Raw genomic sequence first — 16,326 nt, 5'->3', positions numbered from 1 at the left:
CTCTTCATCTTGAAGTGATGTAGGCCTTGCTTCATGGCAGCTTTCCACATATAGTGGTCCAAAGTGATTGATTCCTGGTGTTGGCCATCAATACAGCTCACAAAAGGTTTTTTTTTGCAGATAATCATCCAAACAGAGTCTGGGCCATCCAAAGTGACATCTGCCAGTGACCAGCTCACCATAGAGTATCTCCTTGTGAATTGTATAAGCAATGGCCAAAACTCCATGTCCTAACCAACAGCGGTGTCTCTGTCTTAGAAGCACAAACATACTGGGTATCTTGGCCTATTCCAGAGTAGTGAAGTTACAGATTGTCATGCCATGTTATGCTCAGGATACTGTAGAGACATCCAAAAATGGAAATGGTTCAATTTTCTTTCTTCCTTAGCATAAGGAGTCCATGTTTCACTGCCATACAATAAAGCGCTAAATACACAACTGCTATAGCTGGACATCATTGTTGACATAGTGAGCGCTGTTTTTCCAAATTCCCTTTTGAAGCTTAGCCATCGCTTGCCTTTCTTATATGAGTGTTAATTTCAGCTCCCAAGACAAAATTTTGCGAGATGATGGAGCCCAAGTAAGTGAATTTTTCAACCATTTCCAGGCTTTTATCATCACTTATTCTAACTTCAGGAGGGTGGTCAACTTGTTGACCCATGACTACTGTCTTCTTTAGGCTAATGGTCAGACTGAAAATCACCACAAGCACCAGAAAAGGTGATCCATGAGACTTTACAGTCCTGCTTCTGAATGACTAACAATTGCAGCTTCATCAACAAAGAACATTTCATGGACAAGAAATTCTCAGGTTTTCATTTTCACTTTGAGACAAGCAAAGTTTCATAGACATTAGGGCTGGAAGGGACCTCGGAAGATCATCGAATCTAGCCCCCTGCCCAAAGGGCAGGAAGTCAGCTGGGGTCATAGGATCCCAGCAAGATAAGCATCCAGTTTGCTCTTGAAGGTGTTCAATGTAGGCGCTTGAACCACCTCCGGTGGCAGGCTGTTCCAGACCTTGGGGGCTCGGACAGTAAAGAAATTCTTCCTTATGTCCAGCCTGAAACAGTCTTGTAGTAGTTTATGACTGTTCGACCTAGTCGTCATCCCTTGGGGCGCTCTGGTGAACAAACGTTCCCCCAGATACTGGTGCTCACCCCTGATAAACTTATAGGTGGCCATCAGATCACCCCTGAGCCTGCACTTTTCCAGGCTAAAGAGCCCCAGGGCTCTCAGCCTGTCATCGTAGGGTCTGCTTCCCTGACCTCTGATCATGCGCGTGGCTCTTCTCTGGACTCTCTCAAGCTTCTCCACATCCGTTTTGAATTGTGGAGCCCAGAACTGGACGCAGTACTCCAGCTGCAGCCTCACCAAGGCCGAGTACAAGAGGAGAATGACGTCCCGGGATTTGCTTGAGAAGCATCTATGGATGCAAGCCAGCGTTTTGGTCACTTTACTAGCCGCAGCATCGCATTGCAGGCTCATGTTCATCTTGTAGTCAATGATGACCCCCAAATCTCTTTCTTCCATAGTGCTAGCCAGCGTAGCACTGCCGAGCCTGTAAGGATGCTGCGGGTTTTTCTTCCCAAGGTGGAGAACCTTGCATTTATTGGCGTTGAACACCATCAGATTCTCATCCGCCCACTTGCTGAGCCTGTCCAGGTCAGCCTGGATCACCCGCCTGTCTTCTGGTGTGGACGCTTTGCCCCAAAGTTTGGTGTCATCGGCGAACTTGGCCAGTCCACTTCTGACTCCAGTGTCCACATCATTAATGAAGATGTTGAACAATATGGGTCCAAGGACAGAGCCTTGGGGGACCCCACTGGTCACAGGACACCATGATGAGTGACTTCCATCAATTACTACCCTCTGGGTCCGACCACGGAGCCAATTTTCCAGCCAGTGGATCGTGGTGGACCCAAGGCGACAATTGGCCAGTTTCACCAAGAGGTGATCATGGGATACCAGATCAAAGGCTTTTTTGAGGTCAAGATATATGACATCAATCTCTTCTCCCTTGTCCAGGTGATAGGTCACCTGGTCGTAGAAGGAAATGAGATTGGTCAAGCAAGACCTACCCGCGACAAACCCGTGCTGGCTATCCCTTAAGATGTTGGCGTCGGCCAGTCCATTAAAGATGGCCTCTTTAATAAACTTTTCTAAGATCTTCCCCGGGATAGAAATCAGGCTGATGGGCCTATAGTTAGCCGGATCCACTTTCCTCCCTTTCTTGAAGATAGGCACCACATTGGCCTTCTTCCAGTCTTCGGGCACTACACCAGAGCGCCAAGAGTTTTCAAAGATCTGTGCTAGAGGCTGGGCTATGATGCTCGCCAGCTCCTTGAGTACCCTGGGGTGAAGATTGTCAGGGCCGGCTGACTTGAAGGTATCCAGCTTCTCAAGATGTTCCTTCATGAGGTCAGCATTAACAGAGGGCAGGGGATCACCCTCACCCGGACTTCCCTGTCCCGTAGCAGGCATGGGCGTCCCATGGGACTGATGAAAGACCGACGCAAAGTACCCATTTAATAGGTTGGCTTTTTCCTGGGCATCAGTTGTCAGTTGCCCCATCTGGTTCAGCAGGGGTCCAAGATTGCCCCTGCTTTTCCTCTCGCTCCCCACATATCTGAAAAAGGACTTTTTATTGTCCTTGATGCTCAAAGCTAGTTGGAGTTCAGTTGCAGCCTTGGCTTTCCTGGTATGTTCCCTACAGGACTGGACCAGCGCAGAATAATCCTCCTTGGAGGTGACTCTCATCCTCCATCCTTTGTAGGCCTTTTTTTTTAGCCTCAGGAGGTCTGCTAGGTCCCTGGAGAGCCAGGGGGGCTGCTGTGCCCCCTTGCTGCCTTTCCTCCAAGATGGAATAGACTTAGTTTGTGCATTGAGGATCGCTCCCTTGAGGAGCAACCACTCTTCTTGAACTCCCCTCTCCCTGTGGTCATGGTCCCTTAGTACCTCACTGACAAGCCTCCTGAGCTTGTCAAAGTCGGCTTTCCTGGAGTCAAGGGCTTCCGTGTTGCTGACTGACTTGCCAGCTTTTTGGCAGATAGTGAAGGTGATCAGCTCATGGTCGCTGTCACCCAGCTTCCCATCAATCACTAGGTCACTGACTAGGTCATCTCCAGTAGCCAGTACCAGGTCGAGCAGCGCTTTACCTCTCGTTCGCCCATAGACTTCTTGAATCAGGTAGAGGTCATCCACGCACGAGAGGAAGCTTTGTGACCGCTTGGATTTTGCTGAGAGTGATCCTCCCACGAGATGCCCGGGTAATAGACATTAGGGCTGGAAGGGACCTCAAAAAAATCATCAACTCCAGCCCCCTACCCCAGAGGCAGGAAGTCTGCTAGGGTCAAAGGCTCCCAACAAGATAAGTATCCAAACATTTATTAAAAGAGTCCAGAGTAGATGCCTGTGCCACCTCTACAGGGAGTCTATTCCAGGCCATGGGGGCTTGGACAGTAAAGAGGTTTTTCCTTACGTCCAGCCTAAAACCGTCTTGGAGGAGTTTGTGACTGTTGGTCCTTGTCATCTCTTTGGGCGCTCTGGTGAACAGACATTCCCCCAGATCTTGATACATGCCCCTTATGTACTTATAGGTTACCGCCAGGTCACCCCTGAGCCTGCACTTTTCTAGGCTGCAGAGTCCCATGGCTCTCAGCCTTTCTTCATAAGGCCTATTCTTTTGCCATGTTGAGGAGAGCAACATGCAAGTTGCTGTCCTCTGGACTCTCTCAAGCTTCTCCACATCCTTCTTAAATTGTGGAGCCCAGAATTGGATGCAGTACTCCAGCTGCAGCCTCACCAAGGTGGAGTACAATGGGAGAATGACATCCTGAGATTTACTTGAAAAGCATCTATGGAAGCAAGCCAGAGTTTTGTTTCACTTTACCAGCTGCAACATTGCATTGGTGACTCGCAGTCATCTTGTGGTCAGTCATGACTCCCAAATCTCTTTCGGCCGTGGTGCTAGCAAACATAGCACTGCTGAGCCTACAAGTGTGATGTGGGGGTTTTTTTCCCCCCTCCCAAGGTGAAGTACCCTGTATTTTTCAGTATTGAACATCATCAGGTTTATATCTGCCCACTTTCCAAGCCTATCCAAGTCAGTCTGACCCACCAGCCTATCCTTAGATGTGGAAGCTCTACCCCAAAGTTTAGTGTCATTGGCAAACTTGGCCAGTCCACTTCTGACACCAGTGCCCACATCATTGATAAAGACGTTAAAGAGAACTAGTCCAAGGACAGAGCCTTGGGGGACACCACTTGTCACAGAGCACCATAATGATTCACTTTCATTGATTACTACTCTCTAGGTCTGACCTCGGAGCCAATTCCCCAGCCATTGGATTGTGATGTAGCCTAGGCCACAGTTGGCCAATTTTTTTCCATGCAGAGATCATGGGACACCAGATCAAAGGCTTTTTTGAAGTCCAGATATATGATGACAATCACTTCTCCCTTGTCTAGATGATGCGTCACCTGTTCATAGAAGGAGGTGAGATTGGTCAGGCAAGACCTACCCACAACAAACCCGTGCCAGCTGTCGCTCAGCATGTTTGCCATCAGCCAGCTTGTCAAGAATGGTCTCTTCAATAATTTTTTCCAGAATCTTACTGGGGATTGAGGTCAAGCTGATTGGCCTGTAGTTCCCTGGATCTACTTGCCTCCCTTTCTAAAAGATGGACACCACATTAGCTTTTTTCCAATCTTCAGGTACATCACCTGAGTCTTCAAATATTTTTGCCAATGGTGGGGCTATGACACCTGCCAGCTCCTTAAAAAGTTTCCCCATCAGATCTGGTCCACAGGTATACTCTCTGAACAGTCACTGAATGCATATTTGAGTAGGAGGGATTTAGGTTGTAGCCATGTTGGTCTAAGGATATAGGCAGACAAGGTTCCTTGGGTGAATTTGATATCTTTTATTAGACCAGCCCAAATGGTTGGAGAATAGTTATTAAGCAAGCTTTCCTTGCTCTTCCTGGATGGAATGAAAGAGCACGCAGCAACTGCTGCAGCGTCCTTAGCCTGACGAAGGGTTTTTGAACCCGAAAGCTTGCTTAATAACTATTCTCCAACCATTTGGGCTGGTCTAATAAAAGATATCAAATTCACCCAAGGAACCTTGTCTGCCTATTTGAGTAGGACTCATTTAAGCTGGACCCATTTCTCCTCAGCAGTATTATTATACAGCTTAAGATATGATGGAGCCCCAGAGAGAGTTTTAATTCATCGAGATGATGTGTCTTCAGCTTTCCGCTGCATGGCATTTATTCATTGTAAGGATTTTCTTGCTCTTGTATACTATCATCTTGGGATGCAATTTGACTTTAGTACATACCAATGAATGATTAATAATCACAGTGAGCACTAATAGGATCACATAATGATTACATCACGGAAGTCTCGAGAGTGGGTGATAACCAGGTCGAGTCGATGCCAGGATCTAGATTGTGGGTGGCACCAAGATAGTTTGTGCTGAGGTTTCACATTGAAATATGAATTTGTTATACATAGCTCATTGCATGAGCATAGCGTGAGCAAATGTTGTCCATTTTCATTCAGTTTTCTGACATCTTTGGTGCCTAAACAGCGAGGCCAGACAGCATGCTCAGCACCAACCCTCGTTGAATCTCCGAGCAGAAGGATTTTTTCACTGGGTGAAATATTATTGATTAAAACACTAAAAATCATAGAAGTGGTCCTTTGATTCAGATGAAATGGTGAGAGTTGGAGCATTAAGACATTGACAAGACCAGAGCCAGTAGCAAGTCAAAGCACCATTAATCTTTTGGAGCCTTTGTTTGGGGTTTCTATTGCAGACCACAGCTTTTTTTTTTTTTACTGAAAATCCAATACCATGCTCTCCGATTTCTTTGAGCTGGTTTCCCACACCAGAAAAAGGTGTAGTTCTCTTTCAAGCAGCCAGTACCTGAGAATCTGGTTTCTTGTAGAGCGACAATATCAATATTCAGTTCCAGCAGTTCTACATCAATGACTGCAGTTTTGCGTGCATTATCAATAGTTTGGAGGTCATCAGATATACCTGGGGTCACTGTACATACATTCCAACTTCCAATCTTTAGAATCAAAAGTTTTTTTCCTTGTATTTTTTGTAGTAGCTGATAGTGCATGATAGGAGTCTGCTTTCAATCTGAATCTCTAAGCTCCAAGCACCCACTGAAGCAGCAGACTGTAGCAGGAAGACACCTTAGTGGCTGCAGAGTGCCCAGTTTGGGGTGGGTGGTAGTTTTCCAATGAGGTGCAATGATCTCTCCCACCATCAGAGATAACCACTGGTGCTTGGATCTACACTAGTCAGTCCATGACTTATAACTGGTAACTGTTGACTTCTGTTTGTTTCTACACATTGGCAAAGCTTGAGTAACCTCTCCAGGGAGAGAAAGCCTGGGCATTTGCTAGGTGATCAAGAGTTACCCAAGCAGCAGAATCACCCTTTCAACTTCGTATTGGTTCTACCTTTCCTGTGTATAAGTTGGCAATGTGAGGCTGGGAAAGTTGTAGGAACTGCTGGAAAGAAGACTGAATAAAGTTATCTAACCACCTTAGTGGCTCCACTCCATATTTTCTGTCAGGGTTTACTCCTTTAACTTTCACCTCTCCCAAGGCAATCCATAAGGCAGTGGCTGTAGTTACGGTCATCTTCATCTGCCAGCTTTGCCATTGGAAATATTCTCTTCTGCCACAGCTGCCATTGTGATGATTAGAGGGCAGCTCTTAATGATGAAAACTATCCCCCCTCACTAAGTCCAGCCTACTGGTGGAAGCTGTTGCCCAAGGTGTGGTATGTGTAGCCATTAGTAAGAGCTGGATATGAATCCTAAGCCACCTTAAAAAGGTGTCATTGTTTGAGAAACAAAAGGTTCTACCCCTCCTCAAACGCCCCATACACTCCTCGATTGTCTGTATTAGCCTTCAACTTCCCACAAAACAAACAAACAAACAAACAAACAAACAAACAAACCCCACACTCTTACAGAACTTCTTCATACTGAGCCCCATGAAAAACTATTACCTCAGTAACCATGTGAAAACTCTACCCTTCCCTGTTGGTTCAGTGAAACAAGTGTGTCCAGTTCTTTTTCCTCCAGTTCTTCTCTAATCTCTTCCTTGTCCTGATCCATGTTGCGTTTCAGTTCATGCAGTCCCAGCTTCAGGCACTCTTTCAGTGAAAATCAACCCCTTAAAAACCCAGAGGCTTCTTACTTTCTATAAACTCATTTTAACACATGCTAATAAAGTCCTTAATAATGTTTCCTCAGGTCCCTTTGGTATGAGTCCATGTAGTTTAATGCAGCCCATCTGAATAAGATATATGGTAGTTCCTATTGAGTCCAGACACCCTCAGTGCTGACTCCCCCCCCTCCCCCAAGTCCTGGTGAGCCATTATATTGCATACCTTTTGATTTCCTCTTCATTCGTATAGCTGAACTGCGCCTTTCTTTCCCATTTCCAAAGAATCCGGTTTCTTCACCAGCCTTAAATGTCTGGCCAAAAAAAAACCAACCCCCCCCCCCCCCCAACAAATTAGGCCCCAAACAGTTCACCCAGAATCCCTCCATCTGCCCTGGTCTCAATCCGTCACATATGACTAGCGTGTCCCTGCCCTCCTCGAGGTGAAGCCAGACCAGGTTGCCCTATGCCTCACCTGCATATAAGTCTTTGTAGGATCCCAGGACTCATGACAAGAACATCCAGTTCTATTCATGAGTTGGGGGTTAATTAGCACATGGTTCTGTTGACCAGTTCATCTCCTGCTTCAGGAACACCCTGTGGAAGACCAGGAATCTACTCATGTACAGATATACAAGCCTCCCAGTCAAGGGGGAAGTCAGAATGAGAGAGTGAAAGAGCTGGAGGTGTGCTACAGGAAAATAAAGGAAGATGACAGGAAGATGATGGCAGAACAGGGATAATGATGGTGTAACTGCAGAAGTTTTTTGGACTGTCAAGTGAATCATGTCAATCGCAAGATAGGTCCATAGAGGTGTGTGCGTGCGCGTGTCTACCTGGGTCTTAAAAACTTCTGAAGATGGAGATTCTGAAGCCCCGAGTAACCTGTTCCAGTGCTTTATTACCCTTGTCATGAGAATTTTTCCTAATATCTAACCTCAAGTTGAAGTAAGGCAAGTTTAGACCATTGCTCCTTGTTCTGTCATCTGCCACCCCTGAGAACAGCCTAGCTCCATCCTCTTTGGAACCACCATCAGGTAGCTGAAGGCTGCTATTAAATCCTCTTGCAGTTTTCTCCTCCTGACTAAATAAGCCCAGTTCCCTCAGCCTCCCCTCATAATTCATATGCCTCAGCTTGTAGAAACCTTTCTTGTTATCCTTAACATCCCTTGCTAGCTGCAACTCCAATTCTGCATTTGCCTTGCCGATTTCATCCCTGCATGCCCAAGCAATACTCTTATACTCCTCCATAGTTGTTTGTGCAAGTTTCCACTTCTTATAAAGTTCCTTTTTGTGTTTTAGCTTATGAAGAGTTCCCTGCTAAGTCAAGCTGGTCTTGTCCCATACTTGCTAATCTTCCTGCACATCTAGATGGTTTGTTCCTGTGCCTTCAGTAAGGCTTGTTTAAGAGTACAGCCAGCTCTCCTGGACTCCTCTCCCCAGGGGATCCTGCCTATGAGTTTCCTGAGTGAATCAGAGTCTGCTTTTCTGAAGTCTAGGATCAATGCTCTCCTGCTTTCTTTCCTTCCTTTCCTCAGGATCCTGAACTGAATCATCTTGTGGTCACTGCTGCCCAAGTTGCCATCTACTACTACATTCCCCATCAATTCTTCCCTGTTTGTGAGCAGCAGGTCAAGAAGAGCATGGTCCCTAGTTGGCCTCTCCAGCACTTGCACCAGGAAGTTGTCCCCAGCACTCTCCAGAAACTTCCTGGATTGCCTGTGCACTGCTGTATTGTTCTCCCAGCAGTTGTCAGGGTGACTGAAGCCCCCCAAGAAAACTAGGCCTGTGATCAAGAAACTTCTACTGGCTGTTTGAATAAAGCCTCATCCACCACATCCTCCTAGTCTGATGGTCTATAAGAGAACATCACCCTTGTTGCTCTCCCCTCTGACCCCACTCCAGAGATGGACATTTGCCTGACAAAGCAGGTGGTGGAGGGGTTGTCAACATGCAACTTTTTTTCACCTCACTGTGGTTTAGCTCTGGCTTTCAAAGCCAACATAGCTCTAAAGAAGCAAAATATCAGTATGGTGAAATGCTTCCCCCCCCCCCTCTCAGAATTTATTCACCAGTTTCAGAAGACCAAATGCAGTATAAGAGAATTACATAACAGTTCGGTCAACTTAAGGTCACATCTTTTCTATTGAATTGCACCAATCTAGGGACCAGAGAAGTAAATCATTAATCCAATTGCATGCAAAAGACTCTTTAAACCTCTAATTGGATAAACTGTTTCTTTTTCAGAAATAACCTTCAATGAACTGACCTTGCTACTTTAATGCAAAGTCTAAGCTTTTCTAGCTATGACACTGACCACAACTGCTATATCAAATGAAATGGCAAGTACATAAGTCAAAATGGTAATCTCTTTCAAATCAGATTATTTGCCACAGGAAGTGACATTAGACCTTATTTACCTGACACCCTTGGCCTTTCATTGTTTCCACTGCCTTTTTAATAGCCGGGTTGAGAGGCTCACATATTTCTACTTGAGTCTTCACATTATGTTCAAAATAGGGACCCATCAGAAAGTAGTTTTCACCCCATTCATCTGCTGTAATTCTGGCTTTGGTCTGGATCACAGTATAGATGCCACCAACTGCAAAAGAAAATCATAAGGAATATCAGAGATAAACGGGCACAAAATGCAAAGTGCTGATGCAGGTTCATAAATACTTGGTGCATCTCTACCCAGTCCGTCTCTAGGTTATTTACTTTTCATGTTTCTTTTTTGGCTGAAACCCTGTCCCTATTCAAGTAAATTGGAGTCTGGCCACTCCACTGCAGGCAGAATTTCACATCTGTATTTAAAAGGGTATGTTGCTACCCAGACTATCTTCAGTAAACACACTACAATTTGCCATTAACATGGTAATGGCCTTATCAGCTTATTCTGCAATAAAAACAAAGCACTTGAAGTTCTATAATATAAGCAAGCACAATTATTATTGTTGGAAGTAGACCATAGTGCAAGAACAAAGAATAAAATACCCTCTGCTCCTTATTTATACGTCTGTTTCAATTGCTTTATTTTACCCTAAGCTGCACACAGAGCTGAAGCTGCAGAAATAAAACTGTAAGAAGTACCAATTCCGATTCAACATGTATTTAAAAGACTCCCCAAGTGACCAGGGAGTCAGCAAACAGGGGCAGCAAGCAGTTTGCTGGGAACAAGAGGAGGAAGGGGAAGAGAAGCCAGGCACCAGATCCTGCCCAGGGAAGGTAAATGATCCAGAGCTCCCTGTGCCTTTGACTTGAGCGTTTGTGTGGTGGGCTGTGTGCTCTGAAAAGCTGGAACTGTTGCTAGCCGAGTGATTGCTGCCTGTGCCTAACAGGAGTCCTAACGTCAGGGTGGTGCCAACCTAGGCCTAGCAGGATATAAAAGGAGACTCCCCAAGTGACCAGGGAGCCAGCAAACAGGGGCAGCTGGTAAGGCAAGCAGTATTCCTGCAGTTCTCATGTCAGTTTGCTGCTCCCCCTCTTTGAGGGGAGGGCTTTTCCCCTGCCTACTCACACCAAGCTGAAAAAGGAACCATTTGGGGACAAGGAACAGTAAACAGGCTTGCTTTCAGATGAGTTTGCTAGGGAAGGTATGCTTGGAAAAACAGCAGTAAGAGAGAAGAGGTCAATTAAAAGACCCAGGGAAATGACTGGAGGATGTTGCAGTGCCAGAGCCACTGTCACTGTCTCTGCTTGCACCTGTGAGGTTTCTGTCCAAGCAGGACCACTCACCATCAAGGTATCCACCCAAGTCCAGGTTTGTCACTGGGGGACCAAAGATTGCAGGTTCCTTCCAGTGACAACCAGGTTTGGGGAGTGTCTGCAGCATGAGTGATCCCTCCTGGCGGTGTCTATCAGTGAACAGGCAAAATTGCTACAGAAGGAGGTGATGAGGCTCCTCCACCATGGGGAGTTCATCAATTCGATGTTGGAGGAGAACTCCGAGACTGTGGAGGAAGAACTGGTAGAGGTAACACTAGAGAAGGGAGAGGACATGGGCTCCCAGGAAGGTGGAAGCTTGTGACCTCTGGCAGCAAGCAGAAATCTTCATCTCCATCTGCAGCACTTAATCCAGAGAATAGATATGGAGTCCTGGCAACAGAGAGGGAGGAGCATGTTTTGTTGGTGGAGGAGGACAGGCCAGACCTCCCTAAGGGGGAAGGATCAAGACTACCACTACCAAGAAGAAGCAACAGGTGGTGGTGGTTGGAGACTCCGTTCTATAGGGGACAGAGGGATTCATCTGGTGACTTAACCTGTTGTCTGGGCTGCTGTCCCAGAGCCCAAAACCAAGATGTCATGGAGGGACTACCAAGATTTATCCGGCTCTCTGACTACTACCCCATGCTGTTCATTCATGTGGGCACTAATGATACTGCCTGTGGCAAAGTGGACTTCTCTCAGGCCAGCCATTGCCAGCCTCCCACCTGCCTCCGGGCACGCTGACTGCTTGTCTCACCTGCCATAACTTGCTGGAAAATTAATAAGCTGCTAAATAATGCAGGAGGCTGCCCATTTTTTTGCCCTGATGCCAGGGGCGCTATCTGCAGCTTTGCTTCCCCCTACACCACAGCCCAAGCCTTGCAGATGGCATCCAGATGTAACAAGCACACCAGCCCCACACTAGGCTCCAGAATCCTCCTCATAGGACCCTCCTTTGGTACCCCCTGCTCTGGCGGCCTACACTGCCTTCATCCAGGCTGCCAAGCTCCTTGTAGCTGGCTCCCCTCTAGGGCCAAAGGTCCTGAGTAGGGACCGTGCCCAACACAGGCCCTGGCCTCACCTCAAAGGCCAGGCGGGGTCCCAGGCCCATGACTATGGGTGCCCCTTGCAGTGGGCACCTGGCCCATTTGACCTTCTTGGTCCTGGCCCCAGCATGGCCCAGTTGAGGAGGCACTTTACCTCCGGCCTCACTAGCCCCACACTCTCTCCCTTCCTGGATGTGGGGAGCTGGGGTACCTCACACCATGGCTGGTGCCCCAGGGTCTCACAGGGGACTCACTCCCCCCCTGGGGCAGCAGGTCGTGGTGCTACTATAGATGTTACGTTTGACCCACACTCTGCCTCCCAGCAGTGGAGGACTTAATGGGGTCAGGACTCGCCTTTCTCACTCTGGGGCTGAGCCCTGTTCACTCAGCCCCTGACCCAAATCTTGGCCTCAGGCATCTAGAGACTTACCTGGGCCTACTCCCCTTGCTTGGGGCTCCACATCACCCCCCTCACTTGGGGCTCCACATCTCTGCCTCTCACTTGGGGCTAGCACACCACCCCTCACCTGGGGCTGCAGATCTCAGTCCCCTTCACTGGAGCTAATTTCCACCCCCTCACTTGGGGCCACAGGGGTTTGCTCCCCAGTGGGCTCAGGTGGCCAAAGCTGTGCCTAGCCCCACTGGTGCTCCAGGGTCTCACAGGGTACTCTCACTCCCCCCCTGGAGCAACAGATCACAATGCTGCCCTGTCTGTGATCTTTACACACCACGCCCTCTACACAGGGCTCTGCAACCCTGCCACCTCTATGCAGGGCTCCCAGATCTCCACCCTTTACTTGGGACTCCAGACCACCCCCTTCACTGGGGCCATGGGAGGCGAGGTTTGCTCTCTGGTGGACTCAGGTGGCCATAGCCATGCCTGGCCCCAGCTTTCCATCTCAGGGTCCCGCACCCTGCAAGGCTCAGGCGGCCTCAGCCATACCTGGCCCCCAATTCTCCCCCTTGGGATCTCAAACCCCTGCAGGGATAAGGTGGCCTTGGCCATACCTCGCCCAACCTTCCTTCTCAGGGTCTCAAACCCCCGCAGGGCTCAGGCAGCCTCAGCTGTACCTGGCCCCAACTCTCCCTTCTTGGGGCTTGCACCCCTGCAACTACCTCCAATGGAACGCAAACCCACCTGAAGGTGAGGGCTAGGATTAAGGCACCCCTACCCACCTTTCACCAGGGTGGTAACTGGCCTGGCATCTCCTGGGGGCTCCCACACCACTGAGAGCCCCACCAGGCCACCCACTCCTGGCAGGGGACAGTTTTAGGTCATGCCCAGGACCAGGAGTCTCCTGACCATCCCCTACAGTTCTTCCCTTACCTCCAGATGATACTAGTAGCCCTACAGCCAAGCAATGTTCTTGTCTAGCCTCCAGTAGCAAAGCTGCCCCATTTATATGGGCAGCTCTAGGTTCAAAATGGCTGCCCTCATCAGGCACCTGTTGGCTGCTAGCTTCAGGCCCTTAAAGTGGCAGGCACCTACAGTGCCCTGCCACACTGCCAAGGAAGACCCTGAGCAGATCAAAAGTGACTACAGGACTCTGGGTGCAAAGGTGAAGGGGATGGGGGCTCAGGTGGTATTCTCTTTGATACTTTCAGTCAGGTGAAAGGGAGTTGGTGCATCTTGTAGATCAATGTCTGGCTGTGCAGGTGGTGTCACTAGCAGGGCTTTGTCTTCTTTGATCATGAAAAGATGTTCCAAGAATAAGGATTGCCAGGAAAAGACAGACTCAACCTGACAAAAAGATGGAAGAGCATCTTCACAGACAGGCTCACGAATCTAGTGAGGAGGGCTTTAAACTATGTTCATCAGGGGATGGAGAGCAAAGCCCTGAGGTAAGTGGGGAAGTGGGTAACCTGGAGGAAGAACAAGCAGGAGCGGGCAACAGGGGAGGTGTTCTTATACTTCCTGAGAAATCAGGGCAATCGACTAGTTACCTTAGGTGCCTGTACATGAATGCGTAGGGCCTAGGAAACAAGCAGGAAGAATTAGAAGCCCTTGCACAGTCCAGAACTATGATGTGATTGGAATAACAGAGACTTGGTGGGATAGCTCACATGACTGGACCGCTGTCATGGATGGGTATAAAGTGTTCAAGAAGCACAGGCAAGGGAGAAGAGGAGGATTTGCACTATATGTGAAAGAGCCATATGATTGTTCAGAACTCCACTGTGAAACTGGAGACAGGCCTATTGAAAGTCTCTGAGAGGAGAAAGCAACAAGGGTGATATCATGGTGGGGGTCTGCTATAGACCACCAGATCAGGAAGGAGAGGTAGAAGAGGCTTTCTTCAAACAGCTAGTGGATGTTTCCCAATCACAGGCCCTAGTTCTCATGCGGGACTTCAATCACCCTGACATCTGCTGGGAGCACAATACAGCAGTGCACAGGCAATCCAGGAAGTTTTTGGAGAATGCTGGGGACAACTTCCTGGTGCAAGTGCTGGAGAGGCCAACTAGAGGCCAAGCTCTTCTAGACTTGCTGCTCAGAAACAGGGAAGAATTGGTGGGGAATGTACTAGTGCATGACAATTTGGGCAGCAGCAGCCATGAGATGATTGAGTTCAGGATCCTGAGGAAAGGAAGGATGGGGAGCAGCAGAGTAAGGACCTTGGACTTCGGAAAAGCAGAACAGGTTACCCAAAGAGGTCATTAACTCTCCATTCTTGGAAGTTTTTGACACCCAGCTAGACAAAGCCTTGGTTGGGATGATCTAGTTGTGCATGGTCCTGCTTTGAGCAGGGGGCTGGACTAGATGTGACCTCCCTTCCAACCCTAATTTTCTGTGATTCTATGTCATTAAGACCAGAAAACCTAAACAACAACCTGAAATCAACTGTCTCTATCATGACTGCTTCAACTTGGAAAAGGATGTGCAACACAGACTGTATTCCTCAGTCAGCAAGCTGAGAGAAAGTATCTGAATATCTTGTCTGTCCACAACAGTTGTTACATGTTAACTAACTAGCTAAAGTAATACCCTAGTGCAGATGCAGTCATACCAATCTAAATATGCCTAACCTAACAATAGCTTACTTCTGTATGGAAAGGCAAATAAGCTATAGTAGGACAGGGAACCTTTACTGTGGTATGCTAGAGATTTAACTAGTATAGCTATTTCCATCTTTTTTTAAATTACACCTCTAACCAAAATGCTTACAGTTATATAAAAACCATGTGTAGACTAGGCCTGAGGGCTAAGCTTGCTTTCATAGTCCCACTAGACTCTTTTGACTCCAACTGTATCCAGCAACCTCATTAAATAATGTTTGTTTTTATCACATCTGAGACCTATCTCTTCTCTATTACAAAGGGACCACCTCTCGTAACAGCAATATACTTGGGAGGCACTGTATGTTTTTGGGAAGCTTTTCACAAGTAGTGAGGCATCTAAGCTGCCATTTCTATCTTCAAAAATTTCCCTTAAACTCTGAATGACAGGAAGCATCCAATGCACAATGGAGAAGCAATGCAGTACATACAGGTCGTGGACTGCACAACCCACTACATAATTGTAGTAATCTTGACAACAATGTAATAGATATAGTTATCCTCATTACCAGGCCACAGGATGCCATTCCCATGATAAGACTGGCTTTGACCCTGTTTGGCTTGTAAAAGATTGAAGGAGTTTGGGAAGACCCCACTGCTTTAGGATGAATAAAAAGAGTTCAAAGTGCACACCACTTTGTGTGTTACACTAAATCATTTGCCTTGTCTATCTGACAACAAGGCAAACAAAATGACAATGCATTGTTTCACTGCTTCCATTCCAAGAAAAGTGAAAATCCTTCTTTAAAAAAATGAAAGGTTAGATTTTGGAGGATTAAATAAAACCTATAGAAAGAATTTTCCACAAAATCTGTAGTTTGTCTGGTTTCAAACATTTCAATTGTCCCCTCCATTGCCATGGGTATACAGCTAATTAACTACAGATGTCTCTGATTATGCATATATAAATTGGACAAGAGAAGTAGATTTGTGCACCTGCACAGAAGCAGATGTTGTCGGATATGCCTTAAAGACAGCAGGGAAAGTCTGACCAGTGACTGGAGTCATATATTGCACTTGGAAACTCTATCCACAGAAAGCATATTTATGGGCCAACCAAGATACAAGAATCCAATCTTTGTACAATGAAAGAAGATTTGAAGTTAAATTTTCAATTCCCCCAAACTTCAGTGGTGTTCAGATCTTAGGACTTGATCTGGCTCATTAAAGAGATGGAAGATTTGTGGCAAATATTGGATGTAGCTCTGGTTTGGGTTTCTGATTCCCACCAAAGCCAAGGAATATTCAGAAGCAGATCTGAACTTTGTGTGTTGGGGTCACATGTAGTGTAAGAGACCTGATACTTTAGCCTTAAATTTACTAT

General features: G+C 47.1%; 1 protein-coding gene across 3 annotated transcripts in view; it reads right to left on the bottom strand.

Annotated features, from left to right (window-relative positions):
* GYS2 (glycogen synthase 2) overlaps positions 1-16,326 on the bottom strand; it is an 85,389-nt gene that overhangs the window by 59,184 nt on the left and 9,879 nt on the right. For all 3 annotated transcript variants that reach the window (XM_059726596.1, XM_059726597.1, XM_014609767.3), the window contains exon 2: positions 9,615-9,796. In XM_059726596.1, coding sequence (XP_059582579.1) covers positions 9,615-9,796 — 182 coding nt within the window. The remainder of the gene's footprint in view (positions 1-9,614; positions 9,797-16,326) is intronic.

Source organism: Alligator mississippiensis, chromosome 4, assembly GCF_030867095.1.
Source record: "Alligator mississippiensis isolate rAllMis1 chromosome 4, rAllMis1, whole genome shotgun sequence".
Lineage (NCBI taxonomy): Eukaryota > Metazoa > Chordata > Crocodylia > Alligatoridae > Alligator > Alligator mississippiensis.
The sequence above is the reverse complement of the archived record's forward strand: the minus strand, read 5'-3'. Positions and strand labels throughout refer to the sequence as shown.